General features: G+C 41.2%; 1 protein-coding gene and 1 long non-coding RNA gene across 7 annotated transcripts in view; one reads left to right on the top strand and one right to left on the bottom strand.

Annotated features, from left to right (window-relative positions):
• kiz (kizuna centrosomal protein) overlaps positions 1 to 1,154 on the bottom strand; it is a 233,821-nt gene extending 232,667 nt beyond the window's left edge. For 4 of the 5 annotated variants that reach the window (XM_069932381.1, XM_069932382.1, XM_069932384.1 and 1 more), the window contains exon 1: positions 874 to 1,154. In XM_069932381.1, the coding sequence (XP_069788482.1) occupies positions 874 to 1,121 (248 nt within the window). In that variant the 5' untranslated portion in view covers positions 1,122 to 1,154. The remainder of the gene's footprint in view (positions 1 to 873) is intronic. The other variant, XM_069932386.1, reaches the window with a different exon arrangement.
• On the top strand, positions 172 to 15,730 carry LOC138760970 (uncharacterized). 2 transcript variants are annotated; one of them, XR_011356007.1, is made up of 4 exons: positions 173 to 640; positions 4,991 to 5,164; positions 9,691 to 9,877; positions 14,303 to 15,730. It is a non-coding gene; the product is annotated as an uncharacterized lncRNA (long non-coding RNA). The 2 variants fall into 2 exon arrangements; XR_011356006.1 differs by lacking the exon at positions 14,303 to 15,730 and having other exon boundaries at positions 172 to 640; positions 9,691 to 9,955.
• Positions 15,731 to 16,536: the final 806 nt, after the last annotated feature.

Genomic DNA, 16,536 nt, shown 5'->3' with positions numbered 1-16,536 from the left:
GGTAAATGTCCACATTGCTGTTTAAGGGGCCTTCATTGGGGGGAAAAAAATTAACTGGATTACATGAGTAAATGGATTAGTAATTAAGAGACTGCCAAGTGCTTTGAGAGGTTCTGACAACTACAGAAATTCACCATTTCCCTTTCCTTATCGGCACAGGGAAATGTGATCTGGAAGGACCTGGACCACTGCGTCCAGTTGTGAAAGGATAGACTCACTTTCGAGGCAGTGGAGAGGAGGTTCACCAGTTTGATTCAGCAATGCGGAGAGATCATGGAGGAGAGATCGGGTAGCCTGGGACTGGAGTCATTGGACGGATGGGAGGGGGCGAGGAGAAAGGATCATAAACCGGCGTGTAAAGTTATGAAAGTAATCGATCAGTCGGCAGCAAGTTGTTTCCTGGCGGTTGAGGTCATAGCCTCAAGATTCAGGGGAATAGATTTAAGACAGAGATGATGAACTGCATCTCATCGAGGAAGCTCATTAAACCCATTTAAGACGGATTTATTTCTGAAGAATACGGGAACTCCAGGTGATGGGGGTGGGGGACGGAGTCCATGGTGCAGTGGAACGCTGAAGCTGTTCCGAAGGGCCGGGTGGCCTCCTCGTCCCCTCTCCATTGACAGGGCATTTCTCCCAGGTAGGTGGGACGCTGCTGAATTTGTTTCTCTGCGGCGACCCCTCTTCGCCGAGCAAACTTCGGTGGTGTTGACGCTCCGGCCAGCATCGAGCCAGCGCGGCAGACTCGAGGCCCCAGGCTCCGGGCCTGGCCTGCGAGGGGGCAGGGAGAATGGTACCGAGCCGCGGCCAATCGCCGCTGCGGGCCGCCCCCGCCCCCGCCCCCTGTCGGCGAACACAGCAACGGGGGCTCACCTGGCGTGGAGTTGCCGCTGAAGGTCACCCTCCCTCTCCAGCAAGTCGGGCTCACCGGTCGCCATGTCCGCCGCCGCTTGGCAACCGTTACCACGGCCAACCGCGCTGCGCAGGCGCGCGGCCGCCGTCTGGCTCCCTGAAGTTTGGGGGGGGTGGGGGGTGGAATGTGGGTGCATCAACACTTCATTGACTTCTGGTGTCTTCTCAGGATTGGGGATTGTGCCCAACCCAAAATTTTGACTGATCATTTCTACTCATGACCTGACCCTGAGTTCCTCTACAGGCTAACTGCTTATCCAAATTGGGTATTTTGCTAACTACTTTAAACATACAAAGATAAATCCCTGTTACCATATGAAAATATATAATAATGCTTCTGAGCCATGCCTTCAAAAAATGTATTTAAAAAAAAATCAAAGGTTACATTATATTGGCTCACTAAAACCAGAGAAGAATCTGCAGCTTATGGCTGACTGAAAAAAATGGGTTAGAGTTGGAGAATTCCACATGAATCTCAGATGTATAAATTTGGTGTTGAAAGTTTTAGTGTTAGTTTTGTTCCTATCTTAACTTAGCAGGAGCAGGCTCTAGACCACATGTCACACAAGTAAGTGACGGATGTGCTCTCCAAAATATGTGTGGCGGGGATCCAAGATTGGATTAAACTGCTCTAAAAAGAAATCCATCGTGCAGTCCGAATTAATGGATGGGAAACAATCCTCATCAAGTTTGGGGTCAGGCAGGGTTACCATTCTTTCCAGTTTTTTTGCTTGAGTGCTTACAAGAGCCTCTTGCTGAATGCATCAGAAAGGAGTGACATTGCCACTCGCCCGAAGACCTCCCTGTACATGGGTGACGGTGTCTTCTGTTAGGAGGCACAATCAATCTGCAGACTGATCAGAATCTCCAGTATTTTGAGTCAGATTCCAGAAGAAGAGCGAGGCAATGTTCTTCAATAACTGCTCTGACCAGTCCTCCATCCCCTTCATAAATCTGATTATTTGAAGGCATTGAGGATCTGGTTTGGAAGGGCTGAGGTGTGCAATGTTTGTCAGATCAGATGGCTAAGGGTCCAACGGAAATTGGGTCTGCGGGCATGGCATTTCCTCTCAATTACAGGGAAGAACCTAGTCATCAGCTGTGAAGTACTCTCGGTACTGCTGTACGTGGCTCCGATGTGGCCCATCCCCCTCACCTCTGCCCTGGCAGTCAAACCAGTCACCATATGCATGTTGCCAGACAATGGGGACAAAGGCATACCCAATGTTGCCCTCAACCTGATGATCACCTTCAGATGTGGTTGCATCAGCCTATGCATGGAACCAAGTACGAGGGCATCTGTCCCAGAGGTTGCAAAGGATGGGCCTGGCACCCTTGCCAATGCAATGTCCCAGTTATTGCTGGACTTCACCAAACTACATATCCTTTGTGGAAAAGATTTGACCACAAGGCCATCAGGCAGTGGCCAGCATGGAAAGTCCTGTAGACACTGAGAGATGAGGATTCAATGAACACAGTTGGGTGGTTTCCTGAGCAGACCGTCCAGGTCATCTGGCAGAATGCCTCATCGCCAGTGCTCACGAGCAAGCACCAGGTCTTGGTCTGGCTGGCAATGGGTGGAACCCTCCTCTACAAATGGAGCATCCCTACAATGCATGTTGTCCCCAACATGACTGCAGTGGAGTGGAGACAGTTGGCCATCACTTTGAAGAATGCAGATTTGCAAGGATGCAAGGGTCATTCAGCAGCAGTATGACAGAGGACTCTGATTTACAGACTGCTCCTGGGGATACACATATAGACAGACATCGAATTGCTGGAAGATCATCAACTTGGTGAAAGATGCATTCTGGTCTGCCTAAAACTTGTTTGTCTTTCATAATATGTAGGTGTCAGAGTTGGAATGCTGCCAACAGGCACATTCCAGGCTGCAGGAGTATGTACTGAGAGATGGACTGAGGCCTGTCGCTGCCAATGCAAGAGCATTGTGAGGAAGGACCACAGTCCAGAGTCCTTCTGTTATGGGTTGAGGGGCTGAGACCGAGGGAAAGCCCCTCAAACAACAGAGCAGGAATAACAACAACCCTGTAAGTCAAACACTGAATATCTCAAGGCCCTGCAAGCACTTGGCAGGGCCTGTGAATGCAAAGCTGTGTCTGCCATGGAGTATTCAGAGGACCTGATCTGGGATGCCTGCATCACGGGATCAGGGTGAATTACATATGACAGACTTTTGGAGCAAGGGAAAGTCAGCCTGCAGAGAGAAGTTGAGCTGGGAGGTGTGCTAAAGGTGGCTCTCCAGAATATGGAGGCCTACTTGACTGACAACATGGCCACTTTGTGGTCACCCCAGTCACAACCACCCTGGGATGCGCCACCACCTCTCCGCTCCACTAACAACCAGACTACAGCAGCAGAACTCCGCAAAACCCTCCTGACGCTTTCGACCGGCTCTGGTAACAACCCGACCACAGCTGCGTTGTACTGGGAACCCCCAAAGTGCTACTTCTATGGCATGCCAAAGTGTGCAAGTCCAAACCAATTCCTAGCAGCGCCACCTGCAAATCCTGGGGTCTGTCTTCCACAACACCAACATCACCCGTGGCTAGTAGCAGCATGTGTGATCTATGGGGGCCATCATGGATCGCACATGGTGCTGCTGACCCAGGGTAATGATGGTGTTGTTCAATATGGTGGCCTCTCCCCACAGGCTCCTGTATAATGGTGGCTGTTCCACAGCCCCCTACAGTCAGTTCAGGACAGCCAAACAGTAAGGATATGCTATGTTCTCAAGTGAATTAAAGCCTTTTGGTTTCTCCACAATAGTTTCCTGAGCGATTGGTGGTGCATCAGAACCTTTACCTAAATAGTCTGGCATTTGGCTTTCATGGTGTTTGATTTGAAAATGGCTAAATGTGCATACCAAGTTCGAGTTCAATTATTATTTGACTGCACATATCTTTTCTTTCTTTGGCTTGGCTTCGCGGACGAAGATTTATGGAGGGGGTAAAAAAGTCCACGTCAGCTGCAGGCTCGTTTGTGGCTGACCAGTCCGATGCGGGACAGGCAGACACGATTGCAGCGGTTGCAAGGGAAAATTGGTTGGTTGGGGTTGGGTGTTGGGTTTTTCCTCCTTTGCCTTTTGTCAGTGAGGTGGGCTCTGCGGTCTTCTTCAAAGGAGGCTGCTGCCCGCCAAACTGTGAGGCGCCAAGATGCACGGTTTGAGGCGTTATCAGCCCACTGGCGGTGGTCAATGTGGCAGGCACCAAGAGATTTCTTTAGGCAGTCCTTGTACCTTTTCTTTGGTGCACCTCTGTCACGGTGGCCAGTGGAGAGCTCGCCATATAATACGATCTTGGGAAGGCGATGGTCCTCCATTCTGGAGACGTGACCCATCCAGCGCAGCTGGATCTTCAGCAGCGTGGACTCGATGCTGTCGACCTCATATACAGCCCATATACATATACATATACAGCCCAACAAAACAGCGTTTCTCCTGACACGTGTCTCTGGATTAGGGCAATTAATTAGGAAAGCTTACAAAATATTCTTCTTTATTTCAAGGGGATTTGAATTAAAAAATCAAAAGGTTTTATGCTTCAGCTTCACTTATAGAGGATTTTATTGAGATCACATCTGGAGTACTACCTGTAGTATTGATCTCATTAAAGAAAGGATGTTTTGCATTGGAAGCAGTCCAGATTAAGTTCATTAGGCTAATGTAGAGAATGGGCAATTTTTCCTATGAAGAGAGGACAGGTTAGGCATTCGCCCAGAGAACGGGACCTTAATTTCAGCATATAAGATCCTGATGGCCTTGACAAGGAGATGTGGAGAAGCTATTTTGAGTTGTAGTAGATTCTTGACCTAAGAGTTATTGTTTTAAAATGAGAGGTCACCCATTTGCAGCTCTCTTCCTCAAAGGTTGATGAAATCAAGGTCTTTTGAATATTTTTCATGTGACATTAGATAGATACTTAATAACCAAGAGTTACCATAGGATGACAAGAATACAGAATTAAGATTACAATCAAATAAGTCATGAATTTATTAAATGGTGAAGCAGACTTGAGGGGCTGAATGACTTACTCTCTCTCCAATTTATTTCTATGTTCAGATCTGACAGATAAGGAGAAGGTCAAATCAGCCTTGACTGCAGTTGACTGTACATGCACAATAGTTGAGCTTGCTATAGAGAATTGCTGCTTCAGTCCACAGGGAAGACTTGTGACCATGTATGAAACCTCAGTCCAGCAAGACTCAAACCCTTCAGGACAAAAAGTGAGAAATGGTAAAGTACCTAAATAGCAGGCTAAATGTAATATTAATCATACTATTTCTTTTAATTGCCTGTCATACCTTGGTACTTCATCTGAAGTTCAATTATCAGTTCTTGTTATAATAATCTCTTTACAACAAAATGCTGTGAAGGAAAATATTATGAAATGCTCTATTGATTAACTACCAGAAATAAGTTCAGTAAAATTAGAACCAGGATACAGAACAAAGAACATTACAGCACAGTAAAGGCCCTTCAGCCCATGATGTTGTGCTGACCTATATAAACCTGCTCAACTATCTAAACCTTCCCTCCCTCACACCCATAACTCTCTATTTTTTTTTTTTTTGCATTCATGTGCTTGTCTAAGAGTTTTTTAAATGTTCCTTTTGTACTAACCTCTGCCACCACTCCTGGCAATGCATTCCAGGCATCCACTACTTTCCATGGGCAAAACATACCCCTGAAATCTCCCCTAAGCTTTTCTCCCCTCACCTTACACAGATGTCATCTGTCTCCCCAAGTAAAGAGGGCTGGCTGTCCATAATCTTGTAGACCTCTATTAAGTCACCCCTCAGCCTTCTTCACTCTGACAATAAAAAAATCCCATTTCTGTTAACCTTGCCTCAAAAGACATATTCTCTAATACAGGCTAAATCCTGGTAAATCTCCTCTGTACCTTCTACAAAGCTTTCACATATTTTCTGTTTATATCCTACTGTAACCTACGACAATCTTCTACAACACCTCCAAACTTCATGTCATTTGCAAACTTACTGATCCATTCTTCCACTTTTTTCTCAAGGTCATTCATCCTGTAGTAACCTGGTGTATATCTCCTCCAGTCCTATATAAACCTGCTCAACTATCTAAACCTTCCCTCCCTCAGACTTATAAATCTGAATGTTTTTAAGAAGATCCAGTGCTTCCTCTTTCTTAACCTTAACATGCTCCAGCACCTAAGCTTGTTCTATACTGATCTCACAATGGACCAAGGTATCTCTAGTATCCAATTTCTAACCCAGTCCTTAGTCCAAACTCTGATGAAAATAAATCTCTTTCCACTGCAAGGGATTTGTGTTTAAATAAAGTTTGGCCCTTATTCAATCAAATTCTTGATGGAAAATAGTTCCTTTTTCAGATTATACTGGTGCCTTAAAGTCGAGCTCATGGCAAATGAAAGATTTCTTATAGAGGTGACTGAGAAAGGACAAATATTTGGAAGAGAATAGTAGGATAGTATATGTTCATATGTGTTGTTCTAAAATCGATCTTGAGTCAAATGTTTTCTCCTGGTTGACCGAGCTGTGTTTACGAGCAATGTTGGAAGATTTGGATAACTTAATAGTGAGTTATTACTAGCATGCCAACATTTGATTTGGTGTGCAAGTCAAATTTTTAAGAAATCAGTGATCAAAAGACTCTTTGGAACCAAATAAAGGAATGAATGATTCTGGGTCAAGAAAACCTTATGAAATCTGTAGGAGCAATCTCCTGACCCCCCAACACTCATGATAGAACTACATTGATGTTAAGGTTACATTTGTATAAATGTAAAAACTACATCTGTAAAATCATTCATTCTAACCCTGAGTCAAAATAAATTTCATTCCGGTTGCATTCACTGTCAGGAAAACTGAATTGAAATGTTTGAACATCAAAGAAGTATAAACGTTGGGAATCTGAAATAGAAGTTGGAAAATGTGAGCAGTAAATCAACATCGGGGTGGCACGGTTGACATAGCAGTTAGTGCAACACCTTTACAGCGCCAGTGATCGGGACTGGATCTGGGTTTTAATCTCATGCTGTCTAAGTTCTCTCTGTGTCTGCGTGGGTTTTCTTCCACCTTTCAAAAACATACCAGGGTGTCGTTTAATGGAGTGTCAATTGGGTGGCATGGACTTGTAGGGCTGTTACAGGGCTGTATGTCTAAATTTATTTTTTTTTAAATCCATGGAAAGAAAAATGGAGTTAACATTTCAAGTCAAATTGGTTTAATCAGATCTGGGAAAGAGATGAGACAGTTTTAGTCTGCAGAGAGTGGGACTTGGGGGGCAGAGAGATGGATAGAACAAAATGAACATCTTTGATTAGGTGGGGCCAGGATTACAAGAGTGATAAGATGATACTAACATGATCCTTTGTGATGATTTAATGTGCACAGAGAGTAAGAAAATACAAGGACATGTAAAAATTGAAATGCCGAGCAAATCATCAGTGAAGAGAGGAATATTGACTTAACTTTACACTTAGATGATAAACACCAGAAATGACCAATTCTGAAACAAATAGAGAAATCATGTTACCTAAAATTGTGAAATTTGATACTGAATCTGGAAAGCTGCAGCATGGCTGAATGAACAATGCTCACACCACAACATGCTCAAACCACAATAAGATTGTTTGCACTATTTCTGTCATTTATTTTTGCATGAGGGTAACTATGAATATTATTTATCTCTCTTTTTTCAGTTATTCTCCAATATACTATTGTTTTTAGTTTTTTTCTACATTTTGTTTTCAAAGTATCAGTTTGGCAGCAGCAAATAAGAATTGTCTGTCAATAAACTCATTATTGTTATCAACAAGATGATGATACAGTACATGAAGTTCATTCAGATAGATCAAAGTGAAAAAGACAACTAAAAAGACAGCCAACTGGAAGTTCTGGAGTTGCCCCTGCATACAGAACAAAGATGTTTGTCAAAGCTGTCACCCAATCTGCATTAGGTTTTCTCTGATACTGAAGAGACCATAGTTTCAGCATTGACTGCAGTACAATAGCTTGCAAGAAGTACAAATGGGTTGATGCTTTTACCTGAAATGTCTGTTTTGGGTCCCTGAGGTGGAAAAAAAAAGAACATATCATGGTAACATTCTGCAAGCTTCTCCCCAGCAAATCTTGCTCTTTCACTCTACTGTACAACCACCTTTATCCCTGCACTCTAACACTTTCAAGATCACTAACACCTCTCTCTTAAATTTTCATTCAGATTTGGTGATCCTCCTGGAGCGTCTGTCCTCCTGAGTAACGATGCTACTTTTTCTCTGAACCAACTGTCTTCTGTATTGTTTCTCAATTGTTCTACTGTTTATATGATGTCTCCCTGGGCTGGTCTCAAACCAAAAGCTCTATCACTGCATCTTGTTACATATCACAATAAACTTAACTTGAACATAGTGGGAAAAATTGAGGTAAAAAGGAGATGTTGTATCTCCTGCAGTTGTAGTTCCTCTACAACTTGAGGGAGATGGAAAAGTGGATGGGGATTGCAGGAGTGGGTTTGGTGGAAATCCTAAACAGGAGGGGAATATCTATTGGGTACATGAATCATATTCAAGGAGGTTAAAATTGCAAAGCATTATCTGTCATATGTGGAGTTTGATGGAATGGAAGAAGGATCCAGGGGAGACTCTATCTTTGCTGTGCCTACAGATAAAAGTGTGAGAAATATGGTCAAAGCTCAGACAACTATGGTATAGGGGAAACTATTTTTTAAGTAGAAAGGATAACTTCTCAGTGGCACCAGTGTGGTAAGCCTTATCACCAGAACTGATATGGGAGAGTAGAGTCAAGATAGCTTAAGTTCCTAAGGCCTTGTACTTATCACCAGCTTACTCTCTATAGTGGAGGCTGGTCATTCCATAATGGAAGACTGATGAAGTCTGGAGATGTTAAAGATGGATCAAGTGATCAATATAGCAGTTTACAAACTGGCAGCAAAAGTGATGTGATTTTCAGGTTGTGGATGAGAACAGGGAGCAGCATAAATGCAGTCATTAATGACAGATGTTGGAGGGCCAGACCACCATTGAAATAGGACTGCTTCAGTTATCACTTAAAAAAAAGCAGACGTAGTTTGGACCCATACTTAAAGGAAAATGGATGGAGTTGAAAGAGAAGTTATTCAGTATGACAATGAGTTCAGCCACGCAATTAAGTGTGTTGGTGGAAGGGAAATGATTAGATCTCTGTTCGAGGAAGAAGAGCTGTAAGAACATACAAGTGTAGGATGGTGGTAGAGCGGAAATGTACCTCCATGGGAAAATCGAGCTTGTTAGGACCAGAAAATGGAAACTGTGGTACAAGTTGGAAGGAATTAAGCTGAAAGGAAGAAGAGAAGTCAAAGTTAGAAGAAATGTTTGTTGGGAAAGAGCAGGTTGAACAAATGGGTCTGCCTGGACAGTCCTATTTAAGTAGGAAATGGAAGAAGGCTGTGTGAAGTTAAGCAACCTAAAGGCTATGGAAGGAAGATCATCCTGGCATCAAAAATTGAAACAGTTCCACATCTGCTGCCGCACTAAAATGTTGTTTCCCTTTCCTTTATATATAAAGAAATAATAGAATACCCTTTCAATCCAGTACCAAGTATATTAACTCACTACCATCAAGAAGAAGGTTCAGAAGTATTAAATCAGGACTGCCGGGCTAGGGAATAGCTTCTTCCCGCAGGCTGTGAGACTGATGAACAGTATCTTGTAACTGTGAAAATCATCCCAAATATTTATATTTTAAAAATTTTTATTTTAAACTTAGACATACCGGATGGCAACAAGATGTTCCAACCCACGAGCCCATGCCACCCAAATACCCCAAGTAACTTGCAATCCCTGTATGTTTTGAAGAGTGGGAAGAAATCGGAGAACCCAGAAGAAACCAACATGACACAGGGAGAATGAACAAATTCCTTACAGACAGTGCCGGATGTGAACCCAGGTTGCTGGTACTGTAATAGCATGCTACTCTAACTGTGCAGCTTCTAACTTTTGATTATTTTGGTTATTAAAGTAATCATGTACAGTGTATTGTGTTTTTATGCATCCACCATGGTCTGTATATGTCTAATCAGATGATAATAATCTTGAACTTAATCACCCACTGTATAGCTGTTCCTGTAGACAATGAGAAGTTGTAGTTGCATCCTCATTTGGTTACATGCACATGTACTGTTAAGATATACAACTTGGTGTTCCTTTTAAGTTGTATAAAATAAGCAAAATTATAGTACATTTTAATGCATTATAGATTTTATTCATCAATTCATTACATTTGACCAATATAAAACTCCCCTTTTGTGAATTTCAGGTTCAAGTTCATGTTCAAATATATTGCCACAATAGGTATATAACCTCACATACAACCCTGAGATCCAATTCTGCCTGTGGGTCAGGCAGAATTTCTACTTATCAGTCATGTAAACTGTACTCAAGAAAAATATGCATACAGAAAAGAAAGAAATGTAAACAAACTGACTGAGCAAATGCCAAAAAAAAAATTAGGAATAAATAATATGCAAAATAAGAGTTTTAAATGAGATTGAGTTGGTTTGGAATCTGATGGTAGAGGGGTAGTATCTATTCCTGAACCTGGTGCTATGAGTCTTGCGGTACCTATACTTCTTTCTAGATGGCAGCAGAGAGAAAAGAGCATGTCCTGGGTGATGTGGATTCTTGATAATTGCTGTTGCTCTCTGACAACTTTCGATGTAGATTTTCTCGATGGTGGAGAGAGTCTCCACCTCACTGACTATCAACACCAATGCACTGAAGGATGTATGCTTAGCCCATTGTTCTACTCATTATACACCCATGACTGTGTGGCCAGGCACAATTCCAATAGTAACTACAAATTTTGCCAATGACACCACGATTGTCGGCAGAATCACAAACAGCAATGTGGAAGCACACAGGAGGGAGATAGATCAGCTTGTTAAGTGGCGTCACACCAACAACCTTGCACTCAATGTTAGCAAAAGCAAGGAGATGATTGTGGACTTCAGGATGAAGTCAGGAGAACACCAACCAGTCCTCATTGATAGCTCAGTAGTTGAAAGGGTCAAGATCTCTGAGGATCTGTCCTGGAGCCTTCTTTACAATGCAATCATGAAGAAGGCTCGCCAGAGGCTATTCTTTGTGAGGTATTTGAGGAGATTCGGTACATCAGCAAAGACTCTTGAAAACTTCTACAGGTGTACTGTGGAGAGCATTCTGGTTGGTTGCATCACTGTCAGATATGGAGGTGCAAATGCTCAGGACAAAAAATCTCCAGAGGGTTGTTAACTCAGCCTGCGACATTATGGACACCAGACTTCACTCCATCAAGGATAAAAGGGAGTGTCTGAAGAAAGCAGCTTATATCCTCAAGGACCCCCACCACTGAGGCCATGCCCTCTTCACTCGGCTACCAATTGGAAAAAAGTACAGGAGCCTAAAGATGAGCACTTAGTGGCACAAGGACAACTTCTTCCCCGCTGCCATCAGATTCTTGAATGATCAATGAACCAAAGAAACTGACTTACTTTGATTTTTTGTGCACCATTTTTATTTATTTTTTGTAAAGTGGTTTATATGAATATTTGCACTCTGATCCTGCCACAAAATAATGACTTTGTGACTTGTTCATGATAATAGATTCTGATTCTGAGTTTTGCCTGTTTTCCCTCGGTCTCAGCCCCTCAACCCATAACAGAAGGACTCTGGACTGTGGTCCTTCCTCACAATGCTCTTGCATTGGCAGCGACAGGCCTCAGTCCATCTCTCAGTACATACTCCTGCAGCCTGGAATGTGCCTGTTGGCAGCATTCCAACTCTGACACCTACATATTATGAAAGACAAACAAGTTTTAGGCAGACCAGAATGCATCTTTCACCAAGTTGATGATCTTCCAGCAATTCGATGTCTGTCTATATGTGTATCCCCAGGAGCAGTCTGTAAATCAGAGTCCTCTGTCATACTGCTGCTGAATGACCCTTGCATCCTTGCAAATCTGCATTCTTCAAAGTGATGGCCAACTGTCTCCACTCCACTGCAGTCATGTTGGGGACAACATGTGTCTGCCATCTTTTGCCGGGCTTTCCACTCAGAGGATTGATACCCTCATACCAGGCCATGATGCAGCCAGTCAACACACTTTCCAATACAAATCTGTAAAAGTTTGCCAAGATGTCCAATGTCACACTGAACCTCCACTGAGATAGTGGATGTCTTTTTTTAATGATGACATTAGAAAGTCGGGTCCAGTAAAGGTCGTTGGCAATGGTGACTCACAGGAATTTAAATTTGATTACCCTCTCCACTTCTGATCCCCCAATGATCACTGAATCATATACCTCTTTTTTTCCCCTTCCTAAAGTCTAAAGAATTTGTGTTATATTCTGCATTTTCAATCTGATAAAAAGTCTCAGACCTGAAATGTTGAACCTGTTCTCTTTTCTTGGATGCTGCCTTTGACAGGAAACATTAAATTTCTTTCTCTTTTTCCACAAATACTATTTCAGCTGAGTATTTCCAGTATTTTCTATTTTTATTTCATGAAAAAATCTTATTTTTACATTATAAAAACATGAAAGAATTATTTTCAGTGTATGTTTGCAATCAATACAGGAGCACATTTTGCTTTTAAATTATTTTGTTTTCCATCATTTGTATTTCACATTTAAAGCATTTGGCGTGGCCAGGCTCCAGCAACTCTTTCTGTTCACAAATCTCATTAATAGATTGGGAAACCACATCAGGGAAAATAAATTGGAATATTTTCCGATGAAGAATATTTTTTTTAACATAATTGTGTTTATAACTGAGTCCCATATAAATATAGAAATGTCGAAAATGATAACACAAATATTTAATTCCAAGAGAATACTTGTTTGATCCCCTTTCTTGGGACTGCATAAGTTATACAGCAATCATTTGACATTGGAAACTAAATTAGTTAATTCTCAAACCTGTTAAATCATAATGTATGCTTTGCTGCTAGATTTGTGTCTTTAAATACACTGCAACAATTGTGAAATAATTAGAGAAATGGGCTTAGAAGTAGGCTGCTGGCTGCTATTAGAGTCATGGCTCCAAAAGAAAGAGGCGTGCTCTTGAACTACAAAAGGTGCCACACATCACTTGGTCCTTGGAGAAAGAAGCACAGATGTAATTGATGTAACTGAGCAATAGGGTTTACTATAGAAAACATGCACAGTTGTAAAGGCAGCAGGAGATCCACCAGTTCGAGATTATTGTGATCTAAAGATTCTAAGGCTTTTTAGCCAAACTTTGTCAACAGCAGTGAAGTATCAAAGCATCCTCTTCTGAATTCCATGCACCAATATATCCTCATAATATTGCACAATAACGCATACTTTGTGAGAGTATCCAAAAACTAGCCAAATGATATGCAGAATGTTCATACATTTATATTCTGCTCATTTAAGGCTGTATTTATGATGGCAGTTGTCTTGTTTAATTGATGATCATTTGACATTTGTAGTGTTATCTTTGAAGAAGCCCAACTAATTTTATTTTTGGAAAAAGCCTTCAATTGTTCCATGGTAAGTTACTTTTTCCTCAAAACAATGAAGAGGTCTGTGTGGAAAAACAAGCAACATTCTTTCCAAGGGCCTTGAACTGAACTTGTTAGGAGTGTAATACTGAATGCTTTTGTTTTAAAACATGGAACTTTTTGGAGGTTAGCTTCAAACAGATGACTCCATCTAAAACAAGATATGCAGAAGTATTCAGATTTATTTAAATGCATTAACAGATAACCCAAGAAAATGCTCCAAGCTCTCTGATTAAAGATTAAACAGGTTTTTTTTTTCAGAAATGAACCAATCTGATGCTCAGAGTGGACTTATAACCGTATATGGGTCCAGATTTGCGGACATTCTCAGTGTTCCCAAAATGGGAATTCGATTTTCTCCGTTTATTTCACTGTTTAATAAAGTTTTGCTGCAATTGTGAAAGTTATAAAGTCAAATTATTCAAGTGAAGGCTCCAGAGAAGAAGGCCAGGTACGCTTCAAAGAAGATCAAACTTTGGATTCATTCCTGACCTGCCTGTGTGGGGAACAATAAAAAGTATTGTTCGAATGTATAAGTCTATCAAACATGTCGCAATTAGGCAATATATAGCATGACTAAATAAACAACTGCTTCACGGAAAATACGTAAGCATATTTGACGAAATAAAATGTGTCCCTTGTATTGAGATAATGAATCCTTTTGAAGTGTACATCCTGCATGTGTTGAATATAGATAGAACACGCAAAAAAAATCAATGAATAAATAACAATGCTAATGTAGAGGATGAAATTCTTTTGATGTTATGTTGCACAGATACTTATATGTCTTTTTTGTCCCATCTCTCTCTCGCGCAGAGCCGGAACCAGCCTGTAACATTCTGCCTTTTCTACTTAATTGCTTCATTGCCCGGTCCTCCTCTGACTCCGACTATGACCTTTGCCAAACAGCAACAGCTGACAAACACGGCTGAACGGGAGCATCTGTTTCACTTTTACTCCAGGCACATCCCCGAAACAAATAAAAGATCATGATCAACAACCTCAGAAAGGCCAATCGGCCAATAAATGCAACTATAATTAATTGAACAAGACATTGATGTGAACATTTAATGCAGGTCTTTAAAATGGTGTGCAGAGACATGATTTGCAGTTGTAATATGGTAGATCAACAGTTGTATCTGGTTCCTTAAAGAAATCCAGGAAGCTGACACAGAGTCTCGAATTCATTGTCCATTTATGTTAAAAGTCGCGTGTAATTTTGGGATCAACTGTATTGCTGCAGAAAAAAAGGTTTAGAAGGAAAGTGTTCGTTAAAATATTTTTCACAGGGCAACGCCATGTCTCAAAAGTGTGATGTTTAAAAACACCCCGTGTAAAATATTTGAGTTTTTTTTTAATACACAGTATTATATTTCTAATTAAAGGGTTTTTTTAATACATAGAGCACAGATATGAATAGAATTGACATTTTAAAAATATTTGCCTTTCCGCATTTGCTATTTATTCGTCATTGGGGAAACGGGATTTCAATGTCAGAATTATTGTTGTTTTCAGAATCTCTCAACAATCCTCCAATTGTTCACGTGAACCGTGCAGTTAATTGATCGATTAAATCTATCGATAATAAACTAGAAAACAAGTTTCCATATGAATTAGTCCACCCAGTTAACTACTCTCCTTCCAACCCTTTGCATTTGCACGCTAGGTCATCAATAGGAACACGGGTCAAATGGTGCGAGCATCCTGGAGAACGCTTAATTAGCAGAGATTTCCACTGTTCGGAGTATTGGCAGGATCTATAAATAATGCCAGCGCTTGGACGGAATCTTCTATTACCGCCATCTTTTAAGAGTTAATACGATCCTGCGTTCGCTGCAGCTTTTGTCTGAATGCCCCAGTCCTCTCCCGCTTAAGATTTTTCCTTTGTCGCACCAAATGGATAAAAGAAGTAGGCCGATATTTCTCTCGACCTATTACATTTTTTGGGGTCAATTCTCGTTATTCAGTTAAATATCTTGTCTCTCTTTAGCATAGATCCAACGATGCTTCCATCAGATATGTGCTATACCCAGCCAAAAGAAATAATAGCTTGAACCTAACGCCAATTAGTTGGATGAAACCTCTATTTTTTTTTAGTAAAAGGTTGCGCGTAACAAATTAATTTCTGACATAAAGACGTTTTGTTTCCGAAAAGGGCAGTTGATTGTGCTTCTTGTGAATGGCGATGAGCGTCGTTCTGATTAATCGAATCTTCGAAATAAAATAGTGAAACTTTTTTTTTAATGACTTTGTTTCTTGATCCTTAAATGTATGTAAACCTGATGACATAAATATAAGCCACATTCTGTCTTTTAATCAAGGAGTGGTGATGTTGGATTGTTTTGAAATATTCATACAGAAACCCTTATCTAAAATGATGCGTGAACATCTCATATTTTACTTCAATTGTAAGTCTTTTTAGATTAGTAATTTCAATGCCCCGGTGTCCCGTATTCCCCGTCTCTCTCTGATTGCAAATGTTATTATGAGAAAGTAAAGCTGATCTAATATGAGGTGTTAAGCCTGTGCGACTGAAGAATTCAATGACGAGGGCCGAGGGCTATCTCCATTGAGTGCGGCATTCAGCTATTCGTCTCGGGACAAACTTACTCCTGATGATTAAGGTGCAAAGACCGGTTTTGCCCTTCATTTTCACAGCGCATTGGATGATTTCAGAGCACGATCAGCTGTAATGGATCCATCATCAGGAAACAATTACCTTTTCAGCGCAGTTCAACTGATGACAGACGCTGTTATTTTAGAAATGGGATCGTTTTATTTCTTATTATACTAAATAATACCCAGCAGCTTGAAATTGCCATGTTCTTCAAAACTAACTCTTTGGAGAAAATTGATGTGTTTATCGCGTCCGACATATCTGGCGAACGAGATCCAGCATAATTCAAACAGATTCCCCAAGTACAACAAAAAACCCACCTTCCCATAAGCCTGGACATGTTCTTTGCGGCTAATATTCTTAATAATGGGGAAGGGGTACACAAAAATACCACATTAATTATGATGTCCTCCTGAAGTTAAGATTTTGATCG

This window comes from Narcine bancroftii, chromosome 4 (genome assembly GCF_036971445.1).
Source record: "Narcine bancroftii isolate sNarBan1 chromosome 4, sNarBan1.hap1, whole genome shotgun sequence".
Taxonomy (NCBI): Eukaryota; Metazoa; Chordata; class Chondrichthyes; order Torpediniformes; family Narcinidae; genus Narcine; species Narcine bancroftii.
Note: the sequence above shows the minus strand (reverse complement) of the source record. Positions and strands in the feature narration are given on the sequence as shown.